This window comes from Vulpes vulpes, chromosome 5 (genome assembly GCF_048418805.1).
Source record: "Vulpes vulpes isolate BD-2025 chromosome 5, VulVul3, whole genome shotgun sequence".
Taxonomy (NCBI): Eukaryota; Metazoa; Chordata; class Mammalia; order Carnivora; family Canidae; genus Vulpes; species Vulpes vulpes.
In genome coordinates, this window is record NC_132784.1 from 62,608,596 (window position 1) to 62,630,444 (window position 21,849).

At 47.5% G+C, this 21,849-nt stretch overlaps 1 protein-coding gene across 8 annotated transcripts; it reads right to left on the bottom strand.

Annotated features, from left to right (window-relative positions):
* Window positions 1-1,227: 1,227 nt before the first annotated feature.
* Window positions 1,228-21,737, bottom strand: STX5 (syntaxin 5). 8 transcript variants are annotated; one of them, XM_026004646.2, is made up of 11 exons: window positions 21,488-21,737; window positions 20,557-20,800; window positions 19,290-19,360; window positions 19,060-19,115; window positions 18,874-18,944; window positions 14,333-14,449; window positions 14,192-14,248; window positions 13,938-14,019; window positions 13,367-13,473; window positions 13,078-13,199; window positions 1,228-1,974 (listed from the first exon to the last, which is right to left on the bottom strand). In XM_026004646.2, exons 2-11 carry the CDS (start codon window positions 20,779-20,781, stop codon window positions 1,815-1,817), a joined length of 1,068 nt encoding a protein of 355 aa, XP_025860431.1. In that variant the 5' UTR covers window positions 20,782-20,800; window positions 21,488-21,737; the 3' UTR covers window positions 1,228-1,814. The 8 variants fall into 8 exon arrangements, with proteins under 8 accessions (XP_025860431.1, XP_072616358.1, XP_072616360.1 ...); XM_072760257.1 differs by having other exon boundaries at window positions 20,557-20,715; window positions 21,488-21,711; XM_072760259.1 differs by having other exon boundaries at window positions 20,557-20,648; window positions 21,488-21,699.
* Between the last annotated feature and the right edge of the window lie 112 nt (window positions 21,738-21,849).

A 21,849-nucleotide genomic window follows, 5' to 3' on the forward strand; every position in this document is an offset into this window, starting at 1 on the left:
CGGGGCGAGCGCTGGAGCCAAGAGCGGGCTGCTGCAGCCCGGAACTCCGCGAGGAACACGGAAGGGGGGGCCTCACACGAAGGGCTTCCGAGGAGCGGGCGACCGGGACTTTCCCGGAGCGGGAGGGGTCGTTCACCGACCCCCAGCAGTATACAGCCAGCACTGAAGTCTCCGCCCAGCCTTCTGCCAGCACCGGATAGATACCCTTTCTTGTCTATAGACTGTCAGGCAACAGAAAACTAGAATGTAAACCCCGAGAGCAAGGGCCTTGACTAATTCATCCTTTTTTCTCCAGCTCCTGGCTCAGGAACTCTGCCTGGCATGTGCCAATAACTCCACAAACACTTGTGATATACATGAACTTCCAATCTATGCATCCTTCCAAGAAGTCAATTGACAGTGTGCGTTTATCCAGCTTTGGCAAGCAATTGTCTTCACAACCTCCCCACCCACCCCTGAAGTGCTGTGCAGGAAACACATTCACTGTCAGCTGGGCAGTGAAGATGCAACTGAGACCACCAGGTGAACAGAGGCCAGGGAGAGAGGAAATAGTAAAATGCTGGCCTAGAAAAGACATAGGTTCTCCTTCCTTTTCCCCTCTCCAGCCTGCCAAAGTTCTAGGGTCAGCTCTCAGTATGCTGGTGGTTCTCTGTAACTTGAAATTCCTTTAGGGTGTGTGAGATGTGGGGGGACCGCAGTAATCTCAGAATGATGTGGTTGTGGCTCCTGGCCCAGAAGTGTATTAATCTCTCTGGAGGGTGGGTGTTGCAGGCAGGTTTCTCCTTCATTCTCCTGTCACTGGCTTGGATTTGGTGAGAGGCTTGGAGTGGACCAAGAGCCTCAGCTGGAGCTGGGAAACCAGTTCTTCACCTTTCACTCCCGGCAGCAGGCAGAGCTCCTGCGTCATCCAGTTCAAGGAAAAATGGGGGCCAGCTGGGTAGAGGATGCAGCTGAAACAGGTACAAATACTACTGGAGACGATCCTGGAAGTTGGCACCAATCAGGGACCCATTCTGGGGTAGTGCTTCCCCCTCTGACGTTTCCATGCTAATGAAATGCTGCTGCACTTGGTTGTTCCCAGCCCAGAGGCAGCTGTGTGCACCCACCCCAAAGCTTGGCCCTCAGAGCCATCAGCCCAGCTTTGCAGTTCTGGTACTAGGCAGCACACTCATTCCACTGGCTGTGAAGGCCCTCGACGCTCCCACCCAGAAATGACAACATGGCTAATGAGGCTGACAGTCTTGCTGTAATTGGGAGAAAATGGGCTGCAGCGCATTTGGCAGATTGAGAGTCACCAGCAGCCAAAGGTGGGGTTGTGCAGGCAGCTTGAGGGGCTCAGGGCCCCCTGCCTCACGTAGTGGAGAGAGGAAGAAGAGAGAGGTCAAATTCTAACCCAGATGGGAAAGTTGGTCCCGGGGGCAGTTTCACTTCCTTTCCTCACTCTCAGGAAGGGGAAGGGCATCATCTCCCCTTGCTGCCAAAGTTTCCTTTGGAAGAGGTTGGGGAGTTTCTAAAAATCTCCTACCTAGTGGAGACAACCTCCCCTACCAGCCCCCCGTTGGCCTCTGCTCCCTTCCAGCCACTTCACAGCAGAGTACACATCCAGAACTGTGTGTGTTTTGAGGGCCTGAGGGTGGTGAGGGGAGGACAGGGTGGCCAGAGTCAAAGGGTCAGGGGCATTGGCCATTCTCAGCAGTCCCAGGGAAACAGGGCCTTCCTCCCAAGCACCCTGCACAGGCTCAGTGGCAGCACTGGCCACCCGCCCTCCCAAAGGGGTTCCAAACTCGCACAGAGTGCCTCAGACTTGAGAGGGTTCAGGCAAGGAAGACCACAAAGATGATGAAGAAGACAATGAGGATGAGGAAGATTTTGACCATGAGCCACCGGTTAGAGGTGACTGACTGGAAGTACTTGAGGATCTCTGAATGGGCAGCCTCAACATCCAGCTGGGCGCCCAGCACGTTCTCGTCAATCCTGGAGACAGGGCCGAAAGAGGAGGAAACAGAAGGATACTGGGTTAAAAAGTATGCTGTTGAAGTGTATTTACCAACATGGAAAGATGGTCACAATATGTAAAAAGTATTTACATACAATAGGATCCCCATTTTTGTGTATATATACTTGCGTATAGAAAAAGCTCAGTGGCTTTTTCAGCTGGGTGTCTGCCTTTGGCTCACTCAGGTCATGACCCTGGAGTCCCAGGATCAAACCCCACATTGGGCTCTGTGCTCAAGGAGCCTGCTACTCCCAGTCCCTCTGCCTCTCCCTATTCATTCTCTCTCACTCTCTCTCAAATAAATAAAATCTTTAAAAAAGAGAAAATAGAAAAGAAAAAACTCTGGAAGGGTAATGCAAATAAGTCTTCACTCTGATTTGAAAATCAGCTCTGCAGCTCTTTAGCTTGTGATTCTGAGCCAGTCATTTAACCTCCAGACTCATTTTCTTAAGCTGCAGAGGGAAAATGAGGTTAACAACACTGCATCTCTAGTTGTTGTAGGCCTCAAATGAGTTAACAAAGTGCCCAACCCACACTATGAGCCCCTAAGATGTTAGCTATTATACTTTTTTGCTTCTTAGTATTTATTGATTTTTGTCTAATGAATAATATTGCATTTGTAATATGGGAGAAAACGCTCACAGACCATTAAAGTCAGGAAATTCCGGTTCTGAGTGAGACAGGAGGGATGCCTCGGTGGCTCAGTGGTTAAGTGCCTGCCTTCAGCCTGGGGTGTGATCCTGGAGACCCAGAATCCAGTCCCATGTCAGGCTCCCTGCATGGAGCCTGCTTCTCCCTCTGCCTAGATCTCTGCCTCTCTCTCTCAATCTGTGTCTCTCATGAATAAATAAAATCTTAAAAAAAAAAAAATTACTGAGATGGGGGAAAAAAAAACCTATTGATCTGGACAGGAAGTCAAGAGATAAGAAAAGCCCTACAATTCAGAGAACACGTCTCTCCAAGGTACAGAGAAGTCCTCAGACGAAGCGCCATCTCTTGAGAGACTGCTGAGGAAAATAAAACATTTCCTGGCCACCTTGCATATGCAATCCTGAAAATCCCTGGTCTTTGCAAAGGGAGTCCGTGGGAACAGAAACTGCACTAAGTCCTGAGGACAGAAAGCTGTAGCCTGGTAATCCAGCTGGAACAGGAAAGGAAAACCTGGGCCAATGGGTGCAAGCTGCAGGGCCACAGGAGGTAGGCATGAAGGCTGCGAACTATTTTCTGTTCATATGTAGGAGCCCAGGGATGCCTGGCTGGCTCAATCAGAAGAGCATGTCGCTCTTGGGACACCTGGGTGACTCAGTTGGCTGAACTTCCAACTCTTGGTTGCGGCTCAGGTCATGATCTCAGGGTCCTGGGACTGAGCCCTGTGTTGGGCTCCCTGCTTGCTGGGGAGCCTGCTTCCGATTCCCTCTCCCTCCCTCTCTGCCCCTCCCCCTTCTTGCATTCACTCTCTAATGAATAAATACATCTTCTAAAATAATTTTTTAAAACATTTATTAATTTATTCATGAGAGATACAGAATGAGAGAGAGAGAGGCAGAGACATAGGCAGAGGGAAAAGCAGGCTCCCTGATGTGGGATATGATCCTGGATCCCGGGATCACAACCTAAGCCGAAGGCAGGTCCCCAACTGCTGAGCCACCCAGGCATCCCTAAATTTTTTATTTTTAAAGGTTTTATTTATTTATTCATGAGAGACAGAGAGAAAAAGACATAGGCAAAGGAAGAAGCATATTCCGTGGGGAACCTGATATGGGACTTGATCCCAGGATCCTGGGATAACAACCTGAGCCAGAGGCAGACACTTAGCCGACTGAGCCACTCAGGTGCCCCAAATAAATTTTTTAACTTATTTAACAAAAAAGGACCCCGAAAAGATTTTACTGGGGGTGCCAGATGGCCAGTTCATTGAGCATCTGCCTCTGGCTGGGGTCATGATCCCACAGTCCTGGGATGGAGCCCCACATTGGGCTCCCCGCTCTATAGGGAGCATGCTTCTCCCTCTCCTCCCTGCTTGTGCTCTAGTTCTGTCTCTCAAATAAATAAATAAAATCTTTAAAAAAAATTGTATTTATTTATTTATTTGAGAGGTGGCTGGGGGAGAGGGAGAGAGAATCTGAAGTAGACTCCTCACTGAGCAAGGAGCCCAATGCAGGACTCGATCTCACGACCCTGAGATCATGACCTGAGCTGAAACCAAGAGTTGGTCACTGAACCACCCAGGTATCCTGAATAAATATTTCAAAGGAGGGGTGGAGGGCAGATCCGGTGGCACAGCGGTTTAGCCCGCCTGCAGCCCAGGGTGTGATCCTGGAGACCTGGGATCAAGTCCCATGTAGGGCTCCCTGCATGGAGCCTGCTTCTCCCTCTACCTGTGTCTCTGCCTCTCTCTCTCTCTGTCTCTATAAATAAATAAATAATTAATTAATTAAAAAAAAATAAAAGGAGGGGTGGAGTGCCTGGGTGGCTCAGTTAGCTAAGTGTCTTCCTCAGGCTTAGGAGCCCACCTCTCTCTCTCCCTCTGCCTGTGACTCTCCCTGCTTGTGTTCTCTCCATCAAATAATAAATAAAATCTTGAAAAAAAAAAAAAAAAAGCATGCAACTCCTGATCTCGGGGTCATGAGTTTGAGCCCCATATTAGGTATAGAGATTACTTAAATAAGTAACTAAATTTAAACAAAATGTCAAATACAGGAGCCTGGACTGTGCATGATTCCCTATTTGTGTCAGAGTGGCTAACTCAAGTATCAGGTTTCCTACCTTTGGACTTAATTTCATGTCTCAGTGTGGGCGCAAATGTCTTCTCATACCCAAGAAAGCTCATCTTGGCAATTAAGAATGGCTTTAACAGAAACAGATGCACAGTAAATGCAGTCTGGCATAAGAAAGATTTTAAATGGGAGTCCATGAATGATAACTAACGGGAGGGTACTCTGGTGGGGGAAAAAATGAGCAATCCATGGGATACTCAGAGACGGTAGTAGGGAGAAGACAGAAATGGGGGGGGGGGGCAGAAAATAGGGGCTTGGAAAGGAGAAGGCTGAAGAAAATGGGAAAAGTTAGCATAATGAGGAGGACAAAGGAATGTCTCATGGAGAGTAAGAAAAACGAAAGAGAGAAGGAATCATTACGAAGGAATGGCACAGGGCACCTGTGTGGCACAGTAGGTTAAGCATCTGGCTCTTGATTTTGGCTCAGGGTATGATCTCAGGGTCATAAGGATGAGCCCCATGTTGGGCTCCCTGCTCAGTGCAGAGTCAGCTTGTCCTCTTCCTCCCTCTCTGCCCCACCCTCCTCCTAGTTGAGAGAGAGAGAGAGCGAGCACGAGCAGGAAGGAGGGGCAGAGGGAGAGAGGGAAGCTGACTCCTTGCTGAGCAGGGAGCCCGATGTGGGGCTCGATCCCAGGACCTAAGGATCATGACCTGAACCAAAGGCACTTAACTGACTGAGCCACCTAGGTGCCCATAAATAAATAAATCTTAAAAAAAAAAAAAAGGAGCTGGAGTTAGGAGTTAGAATAGCAAGGATACATGACCCGATTGAAGGAGAGGTATGGAAACCCAGAGGATCAGAAGGTGAGTGTAAGTTGGGGATGACAACAAAAAGAAGGTTAAACAGAAGATAACAGTAAGTCCAGAACTGGAAAGACAATTTGACCTTGACTACAAGATCTGAGATTTTAGTTTTCAGAGTATATGTTTCCCCAAAGCTTCGTAATGATTGACAGGAGTTGGGTCATGTTCAAAGGCTACAGAAGCTGCCTTTACGGAGTTCCAAATGGCCAGGTTTAGGAAATCAGACTCTAATGAAAAAGATGATGGTAATGGATTACAGTACATTGAATATGAGAAAGAAACCCATTATTCCTAGTAATATTTTGAGAAAGCTCCTGCTTTACAGAAGGATGCCAGCTAATAAATGTACAAGGGATGAACTGGAAAACTGCCACTTTGCCACACAAAAAGTCATGAATGAATCGGGCAAGGACAGTCATGGGTCTAAGGAGCTGGACGTTGGCATGGACTTGAAGCGTCACTCCACAGATGAAAAAAGGGAAAGCAAATGTGAGAAAAAATTAAATTGGCAATTCTGGGTGAAAAGGAAACAGGTGTTTGTACCATCCTCCCAACTTTTCTAGATAGAGATTTTGTTAATTACAAATTGGGGTGCAAAGGGAAATGACAGAGTAAGAGATGAGCAGTAACTGTCCATATTCATCCCTTCTGCTAGACATGAGCTCCATGAGGACCAGAACTGTCTTACGCTTTCCTGTCCCCAGATCCAGCTGGACTACCTCACAGCAGCAACAAATGTTTGCTAAAACAACGAACAGGGCAGCCCCAGTGGCTCAGCAGTTTAGCGCCACCTTCAGCTTAAGGCGTGATCCTGGAGACCTGGGATCGAGTCCCACATCAGACTCCCTGCATGGAGCCTGCTTCTCCCTCTGCCTGTGTCTCTGCCTCTCTCTCTCTGTGTCTCTCATGAATAAATAAATAAAATCTTAAAAAAAAAAATACAAAAAAAAATGAACAAATGATTTTAGTATATGTGCTGCCAAAGTAAGCACACTAATGAACACTAACACTTAAAGATACTTCACTCATTCAAGGAAGGCCAGAATGTAAAGTTGCATGCATATGCATATAATATTTTTTAATAATTCTGTTTCATTGAATCTATAATATTCTTTTTTTTTTTAATTTTTATTTATTTATGATAGGAACACAGTGAGAGAGAGAGGCAGAGACACAGGCAGAGGGAGAAGCAGGCTCCATGCACCGGGAGCCCGACGTGGGATTCGATCCCGGATCTCCAGGATCGCGCCCTGGGCCAAAGGCAGGCGCCAAACCTCTGCGCCACCCAGGGATCCCGAATCTATAATATTCTAACATTTGGGGCCTGGATGGCTCAGTTGGTTGGGTGTTGGCCTTCGGCTCAGGTCATGGGTCTGAGGGTCCTGGGACTAAGCCCCACCTTGGGCTCCCTACTTAGGAGGGAGTTTGCTTCTCCCTCTCTCTCTGCCCCTCCCTGCTGCTAGTTTGTGCACATGTGTGCTCTCTCTCTCTCAAATGAATGGAGTCTTTAAAAACGAATAATAATATTTTAATATTCAAAATACAGGGCAAAAAAAAAAAAATACAGGGCAGCCCATGTGGCTCAGCAGTTTAGTGCCGCCTTCGACCCAGGGCACGATCCTGGAGACCCGGGATCGAGTCCCATGTCGGGGTCCCTGCATGGAGCCCGCTTCTCCCTCTACCAGTGTCTTTGCCTCTCTCTCTGTGTCTCTCATGAATAAATAAAATAAATAAAATAAAACATTGTTAAAAAAACCAAAATACATCACAGCTTGAGGAGTGATAGTGTTTATGGAACAACCCAGTAAGGAGTTCCCTAGGTCTCAGCTAAGCCAGGTAAGAATCAGCTCTTAATTCCAGGACCAAGACAGCTAGACTCACTGCACCTTATAAATGGCTGGTACCATAGTCGTTGAATAAACAAACATCCTGTTAACTAGTGGGTTCTCAAACTTGGATGCTCATCAGAACTCCCTATGGGCTTATATAAAATGGAGATTCCTTGAAGTCCACTCCACTCACACCTATGGCATAGGAATCTCCAAGGGTGAGATGGCTAGGGACCCATTGTCTTTACCTTGGCCAATTAAATATGTGAAGCTGCTTAATGGGCTGGTGCTGAGAAATCTGCTTTATGCAAATGTAGGTGTTCACCCAGTCTCACATGATCAATAACCTAGGGTGGAAGCTCTCTGCTAGGTGCCATGGGGAATAAGGATCAACCACGATCTGATATTGCCAAAAGGCCTAAGAGCAAGTGGGCAGCAATGTGTAGCCATGTGGACTCCTCCCCCTCCCACATCTCTTCCTCTGCTCTCTGTACTGGCTTTCCCTCTTACTGAACTGAGAACATTGAAACAGCCTGAGGAACTGGGCATGGTCTGAGTAAGTAACGGCTAAACGTTTCCTGAACTTTGTGAAAGACATAGATGTACAGATTCAAAAAGCTCAGAGAATCCGAAGAAAGAGAAATTCAAAGAAAATGACATTTGGAGAATAGTCAACTGCAGAAAACTAAAGACCAAAAAAAAAAAAAGAAAAAAAAAAAATCTGCAAAGCAGCCAGAGAAACACATTACATATATAAAGTTACCACTGCCTTCTCCTTAAGAAGAAGAAAGACTAAAAGACAGTAGAGTGATACATTTAAAATGCCTAAGAGTAAAACTGTAAACCCAAAATTCTATATCCAGGGAAAACATCCTTCAAAAATGAAGGTGGGGGGATCCCTGGGTGGCGCAGCGGTTTGGCGCCTGCCTTTGGCCCAGGGCGCGACCCTGGAGACCCAAGATCGAATCCCACATCAGGCTCCCGGTGCATGGAGCCTGCTTCTCCCTCTGCCTATGTCTCTGCCTCTCTCTCTCTCTCTGTGACTATCATAATTAAATTAAAAAAAAATTTAAAAGAAAAATGAAGGTGCGGGGGGGGGGCGCTGGGTTGGCTCAGCAGTTGAGCGTCTGCCTTTGGCTCAAGGTGTGATCCTAGAGTCCCTAGATCGAGTCCCACATCGGGTTCCTGGCATGGAGACTGCTTCTCCCTCTGCTTGTATTTCTGCCTCTTTCTGTATGTCTCTCGTGAATAAATAAATAAAATCTTAAAAAAAAAAAAATGAAGGTGATAGTACCTGGGTGGCTCAGTCAGTTAAGTGTCTGCCTTTGGCTCAGGTCATGATCCCAGGGTCTCAGGATCAAGTCCCTCATCAGCTCCCTGCTCCATGGGGAGCCTGTTTTCCCTGTCCCTCTGTCTGCCACTCTCCCTACTTGTGGGTTCTCTCTCTGTCAGATAAAAAATAAAATCTTAAAAAAACAAAATAAAACAAAGAATGAAGGTGGGGGTGCCTGGCTGGCTCGGTCAGTAAAACGTGCAGCTCTTGATCTAGGGGTTGTGAGTTCAGGCCCCACGTTCGGTATAGAGCCTACTTTAAAGAAAAAAAAAAAGGCAAAAACCACATGAAACAAAAAAGAAAAAGAGAATGAAAGTGAAAAAAAGAAATGTTCAAATAAAAGGAAAGTAAAAGAGCAGATCTGGGGCATCTGGCTGGCTCAGTCTGACTTTTGATTTCAGCTAGGTCATGATCTCCATGTCGTAAGATCCAGTCCAATGTATGGCTCCATGCTCAGTGTGGAGTCTGCTTCTCTCCTTTTCCTCTCCCTCCTCCTCCCCTCACTCAAATAGATAAAGCTTTAAAAAAAAACAAAAAAACAAAAAACCCCCAAACAAACAAACAAAAAACCAGAAAACTGCAGATCTGCGCTACAAAAATGCTATGGGAAGTTCTTCAGGTTAAGAGGAAAGGGCTACCAAATGGAAACTGGCTATCTGGGAATGAACAGAGAGCCCGGGAATGGTAAACATAGAGACTGAACCACAGAGAACAAACTGAAGGCTGATAAGGAGCAGGAGATGGGCTGGATGGGTGATGGGCATAAGAAGGGCACTTGTGATGAGCACTGGGTGTTTTATGTAAGTAATGAATCACTAAATCCTACTCCTGAAACCATTATCACACTATGTGTTAACTAACTAGAATTTTTTTTTTTAGATTTTATTTATTTATTCATGAGAGAGAGAGAGAGGCAGAGACACAGACAGAAGAAGAAGCAGGCCCCATGAAGGGAGCCTGATGTGGGACTCGATCCCAGGACTCCAGCATCACGCCCCGGGCCAAAGGCAGGTGCTAAACCGCTAAGCCACCCAGGGATCCCCACTAACTAGAATTTAATAAAAATTGGGGGAGGAAAAAAGGGAAATGGTAAACACAGAAGTAAATATGAAACACAACTTTTTCTCTTAATTTTTGTAAACAAAAACTGTAATACTGGATTATGGGATTTCAAAGGTATGTAGGTGCACAGATAGGACAACTAGAGCATAAGGGCTAGATGACAGGGTTGGACAGTTCTTTGTTGTATTTTTTTATTGGTGTTTTTATTTGAATGAATGTGTGTATAAATAGGGTCGAGGGCCAGAAATAGAGGGAGAGAGAGAATCTCAAGCAGGCTCCACACTCATCGCAGAGCCCAACATGGGGCTTGATCTCATGACCCTGAGATCATGACCTGAGCTGTAGTCAGACTCCCAAGTGACTGAGCCACCAAGCACCCCTAAAGTTCTTATATCTTATATGATGTAAGCTATGAGAGCTGATGATGTATGCTGTAATCCCTAGAGCAGCCACTTAAAAAAAAAAGAAAAGCAAGGCAATGACATGTAGCTAAAAAATGTTTAACAGAATTCATTCTGAAAAAAATTTCAGTTGTTCAAGGGAAGATTAGGGAAGGAGGAACAAAGGAACAACAACAAAAAAAAAACAGGAAAAAGAAAAAGAAAGCAAATAGTAAAATGGTAAGCTTAAATCCAACCTTATCAAATATTACACTAGTTTTATGAATCACAAAAGACCCTGGATAGCCAAAGCTACTTGGAGCTGTTTGGAGAAAGAATAAAGCTGGAAGTATCACACTCCCTGATTTCAACCTACACTTACAAAACTATAGTCATCAAAACAGCACGGTACTGGCACAAATACAGACACACAGATCAATGGAACAGGAGAGAGAGCCCAGACATAAAGCCACCCACATAAGATCACTTAATTTACACCAAAGGAGGCAAGAACATAAACAGGGAAGACAGTCACTTCTATAAATAGTGTCGGGAAAACTAGATAGCTACATGCAAAAGAATGAGACTGGACCACTTTCTTTCCCATGCACAAAAATAAACTCAAAATGGATCAAAGGTGGGATGCCTAGGTGGCCCAGCAGTTGAGCGTCTGCCTTCAGCTCAGAGTGTGATCCTGGGGTCCTGGGATCGAGTAAAAATTCTAGAGTAAACATAGGTGGCAGGCTCCTTGACATCACTTAGCAATATTCTTTGGACTGGACTCCACACTAAAAGGGCAAGAAAAGCAAAAATAACAAATGCGAGTACATCAAATTAAAAAGCTTTTACAGGGATCCCTGGGTGGCGCAGAGGTTTGGCGCCTGCCTTTGGCCCAGGGCGCGATCCTGGAGACCCGGGATCGAATCCCACGTCGGGCTCCCGGTGCATGGAGCCTGCTTCTCCCTCTGCCTGTGTCTCTGCCTCTCTCTCTCTCTCTGTGACTATCATAAATAAATAAATAAATAAAATAAAAATAAATAAATAAATAAAAATAAAAAGCTTTTACACAGGGATGCCTGGGTGGCTCAGCGGTTGAATGTCTGCCTTTGGCTCAGGGTGTGGTCCTGGAGTCCCAGGATGGAGTCCCACAATGGGCTCCCTGCATGGAGCCTGCTTCTCCCTCTGCCTATGTCTCTGCCTCTCTCTGTGTCTCTCATGAGTAAATAAATAAAATCCTTAAAAAATAAAAATAAATAAATAAAAAGCTTTTACAGAGAAAACTATCAACAAAGTTCTCTCCTCCTAAAAAGGAGAAAGATTTGCAGGGGATCCCTGGGTGGCTCAGCGGTTTAGCGCCTGCCTTTGGCCCAGGGCGCGATCCTGGAGTCCCAGGATCGAGTCCCATGTCGGGCTCCCGGCATGGAGCCTGCTTCTCCCTTCTCCTGTATCTCTGCCTCTCTCTATGTCTATCACAAATAAATGAATCTTAAAAAAAAAAAAAAAGGAGAAAAGTTTGCAGATCATATATCCCCTAATATCCAAAAAATAGGGCAGCCCGGTGGCTTATCAGTTTAGCGCCGCCTTTGGCCCAGGGCTTGATCCTGGAGACCCAGGGTCAAGTTCCACATCAGGCTCCCTGCATGAAGCCTCTGCTTCTCCCTCTGCCTGTGTCTGCCTCTCTCTCTGTGTCTCTCATGAATAAATAAATAAAATCTTTAAAAAAAAAGATAATATCCAAAAAATATGAGGAATTCATACAACCCAACAGCAAGCAAGCAAACAAATAAATCCAATTGCAAAATGGGCAGAAGGTCCAAATAGATATTTTTCCAAAGAAGACATCCACGCAGCCAACAAGCACATGAAAAGATGCTCAAAAGCAATCATCAGGGAAGTACAAATGAAACCACAATGAGGGGGCAGCCCCGGTGGCACAGCGGTTTAGCGCTGCCTGCAGCCCAGGGCCTGATCCTGGAGACCCGGGATCCAGTCCCACATCAGGCTCCCTGAGTGGAGCCTGCTTCTCCCTCTGCCTCTTGCTTGCTCGCTCTGTGTCTCTCATGAGTTAATAAAATAAAATCTTAAAAAAAAAAAAAAAAATGAGGTCTTAGGTATCACCTCACACCTTTCAGAATGGCTAGTATCAAAAAAAAAAAAAAAGGAAAGAAACAAACAAACAACACGTGCTGGTGATGATGTGGAGTAAAGGAACCTTCACGCACTGTTAGTGGGAATGCAAATTGCTGCAGTGACTATGGGAAACAGTGTAGAGGTTCCTCAAAAAAATTAAAAATAGAATTAATCACATGATCAAGTAATTCCACTTCTGGGCATTTATCCAAAGGAACAGAGAATACTAACTCAGAAAGATATCTGCGAAAAAGAAAAAAAAAAGAAAGAAAGAAAGAAAGAAAGAAAGAAAGAAAGAAAGAAAGAAAGAAAGAAAGAAAGAAAGAAAGAAAGAAAGAATCTGCACCTCTATGTTCGCTGCTGCATTATCTACAACAGCCAAAATACGGAAGAAGCCTAGAAGTCCATCAAGAAGAATCACTTAGCCCCTTTCTTCACACATCATCCCACTGTAATTCTCTGTGTAGACCTTATCGCTACCTGAAAAGTTCATGTCAACTCTTTTGAACAGCTGTCCTCACCCACCCTACTGAATTCCCCACCTAAACTACAGAGACTTCACTCATCTACTAACTGCTATACCCCCTGCACCTAGAACAACCTGACAAAAAACAGGCGCTCCATCAACACTTGTTGAATGGATTCCCTGGGTGGGCCAGACTCACTCTACTCTTCCAAAGGACATCCAGCTGTCCCTGGGAACATTTAAGATGCCACCCCACAGGGAAGAGAAGGCTCTTCTGTCTAGGGTGAGAGAGAGTCTCACCTCTGAATGGTTTCTTCCTGCTCCTTGACCATGTGGGCCAACTGCTGAAAGATGGAGCCCAGCTCGACAATTGTGGACTCGATGTTCTGCATAGTGTCTGCCCGACTCTGGATGTAGGAATCCTTCGAAGGAGAGCACACGTCAGCGCTAGGAGCTTCCTCAAGGCAGGGCCTGCCTCTTTAGGACCCTCCCAGGTTGCCACTCTACTCAAGGTACATTTCAAACACTTGCTGGTGGCCCGCAGAGGAGGACAGAGGAGCATCTCCTCCCCAGTTCAGAGCCCAGGTACCTGCTCATCGATGAGTTGTAGTTGCTGGCTGGTCCGAGAGTCCATCATGTCAATGGCCACATCCCCAGAAGCACGGGACTCTGCTCCCAAAACCACAGCACTGCCCCCTGGAGAAAGAAAGAAAAAGCACTTTCTAGTGGTTGAAAGGTTCAAAGTCCACATGGCCGGGATTTGAATCCCAGCTCTGCCACTTACTAGCCTTGCGACCCTAGACAAGTCATCTAACCTCTCTAGATCTGTTTCCTCCCCCCATAAAATGGAGCATAGTAATAGTTGCCTTCTCAGAGGTGGTGGTGAAAATTAGATGAGAGAACCTGAATGAATTAAAAGAATACTGGAAACTGTCATTCTACTGCCCATGATTGAATTCAGCCCCAACAGTGAGAATGTGGGAGACGAAGTGCAAGTCATGAATGCCAGCAATCAGGTCTGATCTCTGAAAAATCCTGGCATCTCCCTTGGCTGTCCATTCTCCTATGCAAGTCCTGCCCTCACAGGGTTAGAGGATGCCATCACAGCCAAAGTAACTGAGCCTTACCCCTCTGGGCTCCCTGCACTGCCAGTGACTTACCCAGGTGGTTGGGGGCAAGGGGCAGGGCTGACACAGGTGCCCGGGAGAACTGTTCCCGCCGATTCCTCTGCTGCTTCAGGTTCTGGGGTTGGGGAAGAAATGCAAAGGTCCTGAGGCCTCTGGAAAGCAGGTGTTAGAGAGAGACTCTCCTGTTGGCCTAGGACCCTGTTACCCTCACCCCTGCACTTGTTTCTTCCCCAATTTCCCCTTGGGCCCTTATCCCGAGTCCTACCCCTTACATAGATTCTTCTTACCTCTGTCCTCACTTCTAAAACTGATTTGAAGTCATTGGACATCGAGGCCAGTTTTGACTAGAAGAAAAGGAGAGAGGGTCGGCCAAAGGAGACAACACCTTTCTCCCTTCTGCCTCCCCCTCTACGGACCCCAGGTCCCACCTGCAGGGAAACCACAATGGTGTTGGAATGGGTTTGCAGGTGCCGGCCGCTCTGGCTGCCTTTGGCTCTCACAAAATCCTGAAGCTGGGCAATTTGTTTGTTGAGGCTATTGATGTCCTAGGGAGAGCCAAAGAAAAACTATTAACAAAAGGGTCCTCAGCCAATGTCTCTCCCACATGGACACCTCTGGCACAGAGGACAGAGTGGAAGTTACGAGCAGGGGTGTGGGTATTTCAAAGTCAGACCAGAAGCGCCTGCTGGGAGGTTCCAAGCACTGGACCTTGCTCTGGTTCAGTCCCTGCAGAGTAGAGCCAGAAAAGGAGAAATACGGTCTCATTTTTTTTTTAAAGATTTTATTTATTTATTCATGAGACACAGAGAGAGAGAGGCAGAGGGAGAAGCAGGCTCCATGCAAGGAGTCCGATGTGAGACTTGATCCCAGGACTCCAGGGTCACGCCCTGGGCTGAAGGCAGGCGCTAAACCCCTGAGCCACGGTTTTTGGGATCCTCCTTTTTGTTTTTTTTAAAAGATTTTACTTATCTATTTGACAAAAAAGAAAAAGAGAGCACAAGCAGGGGGATCTGTGGGCAGAGCAGGGAGCCCAATGCAGGGCCCGATCCCAGGACCTTGGCATCATGACCTGAGCCGAAGGCAGACGCTTAGCTGACTACCCCCTACATCCTACAGCCCAACTCCACCTCAGGAGGCCAGGCACATGGCCACAGAACTACTCTGAAGACCAAAATTTCACACCTGGAGCATGCTGACCAACAAAGCACCTGTGGCAGCAGTCAGGTGAAGGGAAGAGTCAAAGTCTCTGTAATTTCCAGGAAGCACCAACAAAATACTTCTTATATACAGAATTCCTGTCAAGAATTACTATTGCAAAGGAGTAAAAGCTGTGAATTGTCCAAGATCACACACGATGAGGTAAAGTAGCACAGCCAGGCTTTCTACACCCGACCAAGGCATCCTCTGCTCCCTGACTGGGCTTGCCAAGGGCCACATAAGACAAGAGAGATGAAGTTGGCTGGGGAGTGGCAGAGAAAGGTTTCCCAGGAGATGGGGGTGGGGTGGGGAAGAAGAGGTCAGGAATAGTGAGTCCAAGGATCAGGCTAAGGACAACCTAGATTCGGAAACTTCTAGAATTCTTCCAATAGTCCCCCCACTTAGTATTCTAGCCACAACCACTCTTGAGACCCATGGGCAATACCCACCGCCAACTGGTCTGTACCTATGGAGCTGACACAGTCCCCTTAGAGCCCCACATCCAAAACTGCATTCCACAGTTTCTCCCAATAAAATCTCCTCTCCCCAGAGTTCTGGCTTAGAAAGCAGTACCACTTCCCACTGAGGAGCCCAAACTAGAAACTTCTAGTCAGAGACTCCCACCTCTTAACCCATCTTATATGCCATAACACAACCACACTCTACTGATCACTTACCAAGCACTGAGCACCTTTTTTTGTCTGTTTACTGTGCTTGCCACACACACATTAAGCAGCTTACAACTATTTTTTGTCCTTAATGCAGAAACAATTTCTAATTCCCCACCAAAAGCTGTTCCGCATTCTCTCTCCTTATCCATTTTGGTAAATGGCACCACCAGTCACCAGCTGCTCAGACCAGATACTGGAGAGCCATCCTCAATTTCTCTCTTTCCCACTTAATCCATATGGAGCCTAGCAGGAGCCTACTGAGAACCCAGCCAATTCCAACAGATAATCTGAATTAGGCTGTTCACCTCTTTCGCTGCTAAACCTACCTTAGACCATACCATCACCTTCTCTCAATACTCACCAAGAGCTTCCTAAATGACCTTACAGCCTGCCCACGACAATCCACTCTCAACACAGCAACCAGAGTGAGCTTTTGAACCAGAAACAGAGCCATCATCTGTCTGCTTAAAATCTTCCAAGAGGGGCAGCCCAGGTGGCTCAGCGGTTTAGTGCTGCCTTCAGCCCAAGGCCTGATCCTGGAGACCCGGGATCGAGTCCCATGTCGGGCTTCCTGCATGCAGCCTGCTTCTCCCTCTGCCTGCGTCTCTGCCTCTCTCTCTGTGTGTCTCTCATGAATAAATAAATAAAATCTTAAAAAAAAAAAAAAATCTTCCAAGAGCTTTCCACTAAATTTAGAACACAAACCAAATACCCTACCTGGCTGACACAGACTCTCTAGGGTCTGACCCTGTCCATTTCCCTGACTTCCCAGTCTCTTTCTCACTTGCAATGCTGTAGCCATGCTGGCCTCCTTCATGTTTATCAGATGCATTAAGGTGGCCCACCCTTCAGGACCTTTCCCTTTGCTATTCCCATTTTCTGGAAAGTGTTCCCACCAGATCTTTGGATGACTGACTTTTTCTTCACCATTCGGGTCTCAGTGTCACTTCTCACAGGCTATACTTGATCACCCCATCAACATTAATTACCTACCCTGACAAACTCATTTCCCTTCTTTTTTTTTCCTTTTTAAAAAAGATTTTATTTATTTATTCACGAGAGACAGAGAGAGAGAGAGGTAGAGACACAGGCAGAGGGAGAAGCAGGCTCAATGAAGGGAGCCCGATGTGGGACTCGATCCCGGGTCCCCAGGATCATACTCTGGGCCGAAGGTGGCGCTAAACCGCTCAGCCACCACCCGGCCTGCTCTCATTTCCCTTGTTTCTTTAAAAAGATTCACCACCCTGAAACTTTTCTACTTGTCTAGTGTCTGGTTCACCCATTTAGAAAGGAAATTCCTGGGGCACTGGGTGGCTCAATTGGTTGAGTGACCGATTGTTGATTTTGGCTCAGGTCATAATCTCAGGGTTGGGATTGAGCCCCGAGATGGGGTCCGTGCTGAGCATGGAGCCTACTTGAGATTCTCTCTGTTCCGCCCCTCCCCCTACTGTCTCAAAAAAAAAAAAAAAGGGTAAATTAAAAAAAATTCCCCGAGGCAGATACCACACCTGTCTTGTTCAGACTGACTCCCCCCAGAACCAGGCAGCTAGAAGTCACTCAATAATGTGACTCCAGGGCAGCCCGGGTGGCTCAGCGGTTTAGTGCAGCCTTCAGCCCGGGCCTGATCCTGGAGACCCGGGATCGAGACCCACATCAGGGTCCCTGCATGGAGCCAGCTTCTGCCTCTGCCTGTGTCTCTGCCTCCCTCTCTCTCTGTGTGTCTCTCATGAATAAATAAATAAAATCTTAAAAAAAAAAGTGACTCCAAAAATAAACAACTGGTTCCCCATGACCACCCTCTGACATAGATGCTGTTATTCACCCCCTTCTATTTATAAGGGAGCTGAGGCTCAGAGCAGTCAGCTGGCTTACCCAATGTTACACCATAACTAGTGAACTTGGGATTTGAACTGTCTTCAAAGCCTACATAATAGTGCCCCAAAAGTTCACGGCATCTTCCGTCTTCCACCCTGCAGGCACCCGCTGAACATGTCTGCCCTGGTCTCTGCCATGTTACCTTCACACTAGAGCAGAGCCTCCTCCCTAGCCTCTCTGCCTGCCCATGCTCCAGGCTGGTTTTTTTTCCCCCTCCATGGTCATTCAACTTCACATTTTATTTTCATGACATTGTGCTGGGAAAGGAAGGAATCACAACTGTACAGATTCTGCTGTCTGGGGGTGGGGGTGGGGGGGGTGTCTTTCAGATAGACTTGGAATCCAGATTCTGATTGTCTTTGCAGCCTATGGCATTGATTCCATCCTCCCTTAACAAAGCCCACAATGATCTTCACAACCAGCCACCAAACTACCTTCCCAGCCTCATCTCCTGCCCACCAGTCATCCAGTCAACAAATAGTGAGTGCCTGGTCTACACCAGACACTATTACAGACATTTGGGATGCATCCGTGAACAAGCAGGAAAAAAAAAATCTCTGCTCTTGTGGCACTTACAACTTTTTTCTTTGTTAGGGGTGGTGGTGGGATGAGGTAGATGAGAGGAAACAAAAACAAACATCAGTAAGTTGATGATAGAGAATGTTAGAAAGTATCAAATGGTATAAGAAGGAAATAGAGCAAGGTAAGGGACATCATAGTTAGGAACAGTGAGGTACTAAACAACACAGTCAGGATAGGTCTTCCTGAGCAAATAACATCTGAACACACACTTATCAACAAACACTTAAACTTTCTCTTTTAGAAGCTGGGCCACTGCATACACTGTTTCCTCTGTTTGGAATGTTCTTGCACTGCTTCTATGCAAGCCTTGAAACCAGTTCAGATTTCACTCCCTCTATAAAATCTTCTCCAGCATCCCCAGACTGTCTAATTTATCTTTTTGTAAGGTCTAGACCACTTGTCTTCTACTTGCTATGAGTTTGTGGGGCTAGATATCTCTTACAGATGATAAGCTATTAAAGTGGAAATCTTGCCTCAAGTTTTCCAGGCAAGTGACAGCTGATGATCAGTAAGTGTCCGCTGACTCAACAGATGAGCAGGATGTTTGGGGCTGGCTCTAGAAACTTGCTCTGGACTTCCAGGACAATGGAAAATCATCCTAGTGATCTCTTTGGAAGGCTAGCTCCTGATAGCTAATAGCTCACCTGTTTGATGATGTAAGTTAGCTCTTCAATTTCCACTGCTTTATCATCAAAGAGAGACTTGCGCTTTGCCACTGCAGAGACAATGAGGCCACAACGTGGAAGGTCAAAGACAAGGCTCAGGGAGTATGGTTCCTCAGCCCTCTCTGGTTCACTGCCCCATCTCTGAAAGACCCCAAGAACACTCACAGATTGTCAGCTTCTCCAGCTTGGCAAATGTGTTGCTGAGGTCTTTCCCAATGCGCCTGGAAATGAGCATTAGTGAGGGCACCACAGGGATGGGAAGGACAGAGCCTATTCCCCCATTAGCTCCAGCTTAACCAATGCAGTCCTTCCTCCCTCACACCAAGGGCACTGAAGGCAAGCCTACGCCTCTCCAAACTCTGCATCATCCCACAACATAACTTCTCTCAACTTACTTGGCCATGAGGGTAAATTCGCTACGCTGCCGGACAGCACGCAGAGCTGGCTTATTTGTCTGAATTCCATTCTGAAATGCAACATGAAGAGGTAAAGGTTTAGTGCCCCCTCACTTCCAGCTGCCACTGTTCCTCAAGCGTCCAACTCAATTATCTCTAGTACCCTCATCAGGTAGTCTAATCTTATCAGTAGCAGTCATTTAGAACTCAGATCTGAACATGGAAAGACCAAGGTTCAAATCTTGACTTCACCACTTATCAGCTGGGAGGTTTGGGGTAAGTGCCTTAAACCATTCTGAATCTCTTTTCCTCTTGTATAAGATGAAGAAAATCCACACACCTATTCTTGCCGGTAAGATCACACAACATAGGACTATAGAGTATTTTAGTCAGATACCCCATACATTGTAAGCACTAAATAAGTGGTAAGCACTATTGCCATTCTATTCCTCCAATCAGGAAATCAAAGATGATAACTAGAAAGCTCTTGTAGATCATACGGAAGAGCAGCTGTTAAATGCTGAGCAATAAAAATATCTAAAATCACTAAAGTAATTATCTATTATCTATTATCTAAAGTCACTCAGGTCCCACTTTGATTAGGACGTCTGGACTGAAAAAAGGGAATCTAATTTGTAAAAAAAAGCACTCTAAAGTAATTTTAATAAAAATTACTTATTGAGAAAGCTCTTTTCATTCTATAGATATAAAAACCGAGGCCCAGGGGTGCCTGGTGGCTCAGTTGGCTAAGCCTCTGACTCCTGCTCTCAGTTCCAGTCTTGATCTCCAGGTCAGGAGTTCAAGCCTTGTGTTGGGCTCGGCACTGGACAGGAGCCTACTTTAAAACAAACAAACAAAACCCCACACACCCAAAAAGCCCTGAGGCCCAACTAGACTAACTTCCGTGTGGCCACAGAGCAAACTTATGGTAGGACTATTCCAGAACTAGAATTCAAAGTGTCTGTCTCTGAGCTAAAGGCTCTCTCTAGAACCTCTTTCTTATCCAAATCAAATATACTGCAGCTACCTTTCATCCTGAGATATTCCTTCCAGAGTAGCAAGGCTACCCTCTGGGGTAATTTCTCACAAAACAGTTTAAGTCCTTGCTTCTAGACAGCTGATCCACCCCTTTTCTGTTGCTTAGTAGATGCTACTGCCCCCTCTAAGCCAGATCAGTTCTCCATCATGTCAATCAACAGTGCTGGAGCACAGCCTCTCCTAGATTTCAGTAAGGCTCACTCCTGCCTTTCCCACTCCTGGTCCTTACCTGACGGCTCTGCAGGGACTTGCAGGCAGACAGGAACTCCTGGGTCCGATCTCGGCAGGACATGGTGTTGGGAGGGGGAGGGACCAGGGCCACTGGGGGGGGCAGAGGGGCGATGTCGCTGCTGCTACTGCCAGCAGTTGCAGGGGACAGGACCTGTGTCTTTGAGAGACCCAGGTAGACACCCTGATCCGTGTTCTTAGACCCGTAGCGTTTCCGCGGGATCATTGAGACGCATAACCTCGGACTGTTGTGGAGGGCAGAGTGTCATTCCCCAGGTGGCCTCCTTCCCCACAAATCCCCCGTCCCCACAGCAAATCCTTGGGCCCCTTCTGCACTTGGCACGGACTTTCGCGCCCAAAAGCCACCCGCAAATTCTGGGCCCGGCCCACGGCGGCGGGCAGGGCCCCGCTCTCTGGCCCAGTCGGTCCAGCTCCTCAGACTCTTCCAACTTGGCTCGGGCGGCCAGAGCGCGGGGCCGGGGGCCTTGAAGCCGAGACAGGGCCAGAGGCAGGTCCCGTGGCCCCGAGGCTCCAGCCCGGCCTGTGCAACTGCCTTAGGTCCTAACCGGGCCCTCTCGTATCCGCAGATCCCTTCGACTCCTCAGGGAGAAACGGTGACCGGCCTCCTGAGGGGGACACACTTCGGTAGGCGGAGGGGGGGAAAAATCTCTGGGTGTTTATTTGAAACAGGAAGTTCCTCCCCCGCCCAAGTCCCGCCTCCTGGAGGACTGCAACCAGTGATTAGCTAATGCCGACGTCTTTCTCAACAGGGGCTTTCCTGATTGGACGGCGAAGTATTCCCTCACCCCGAGCCCGGCCGGCAAGACTAGCCCGCTCGCCCCAGGTTCCCTTCCCCCTTCACGTCACCGCCCCCGGAAAGCCGCTGCCCGGAGCGGACACGGCAGCCAGGCCCCTTCTAGAGCGAGTCCTACCTCCTCTCTGCCGCCTGCCGCCGCCACCACTGCCACAGCCTCCTGGGTAGTCACCGCCTCCTCCCCAAGCGCTGAATCCGCCGAAATCCCACCGAAGACTAGGAGCCGCCACGTCACCCACACGTAGCCCCACCCCCGGTGACGGGAGGGCGGTGCTACGCCTTTTGGAGCACAGCGACCCGAGAGACACGCCCTCCCGCCATCGCCGGAGCGACTCCGCTCTCCCATTGGCTAGGCCGCCCGCGACCCCGCCCCCGAGGAGCTAGGGCCGGAGCCCAGGGGGCTGGGCCAATCTCAGGAGAGGAGCCTTAAAGAGCCCGTAGTCCCTGCGGTGCCCAAAAGTCATCCGCAAAACGGGCAGC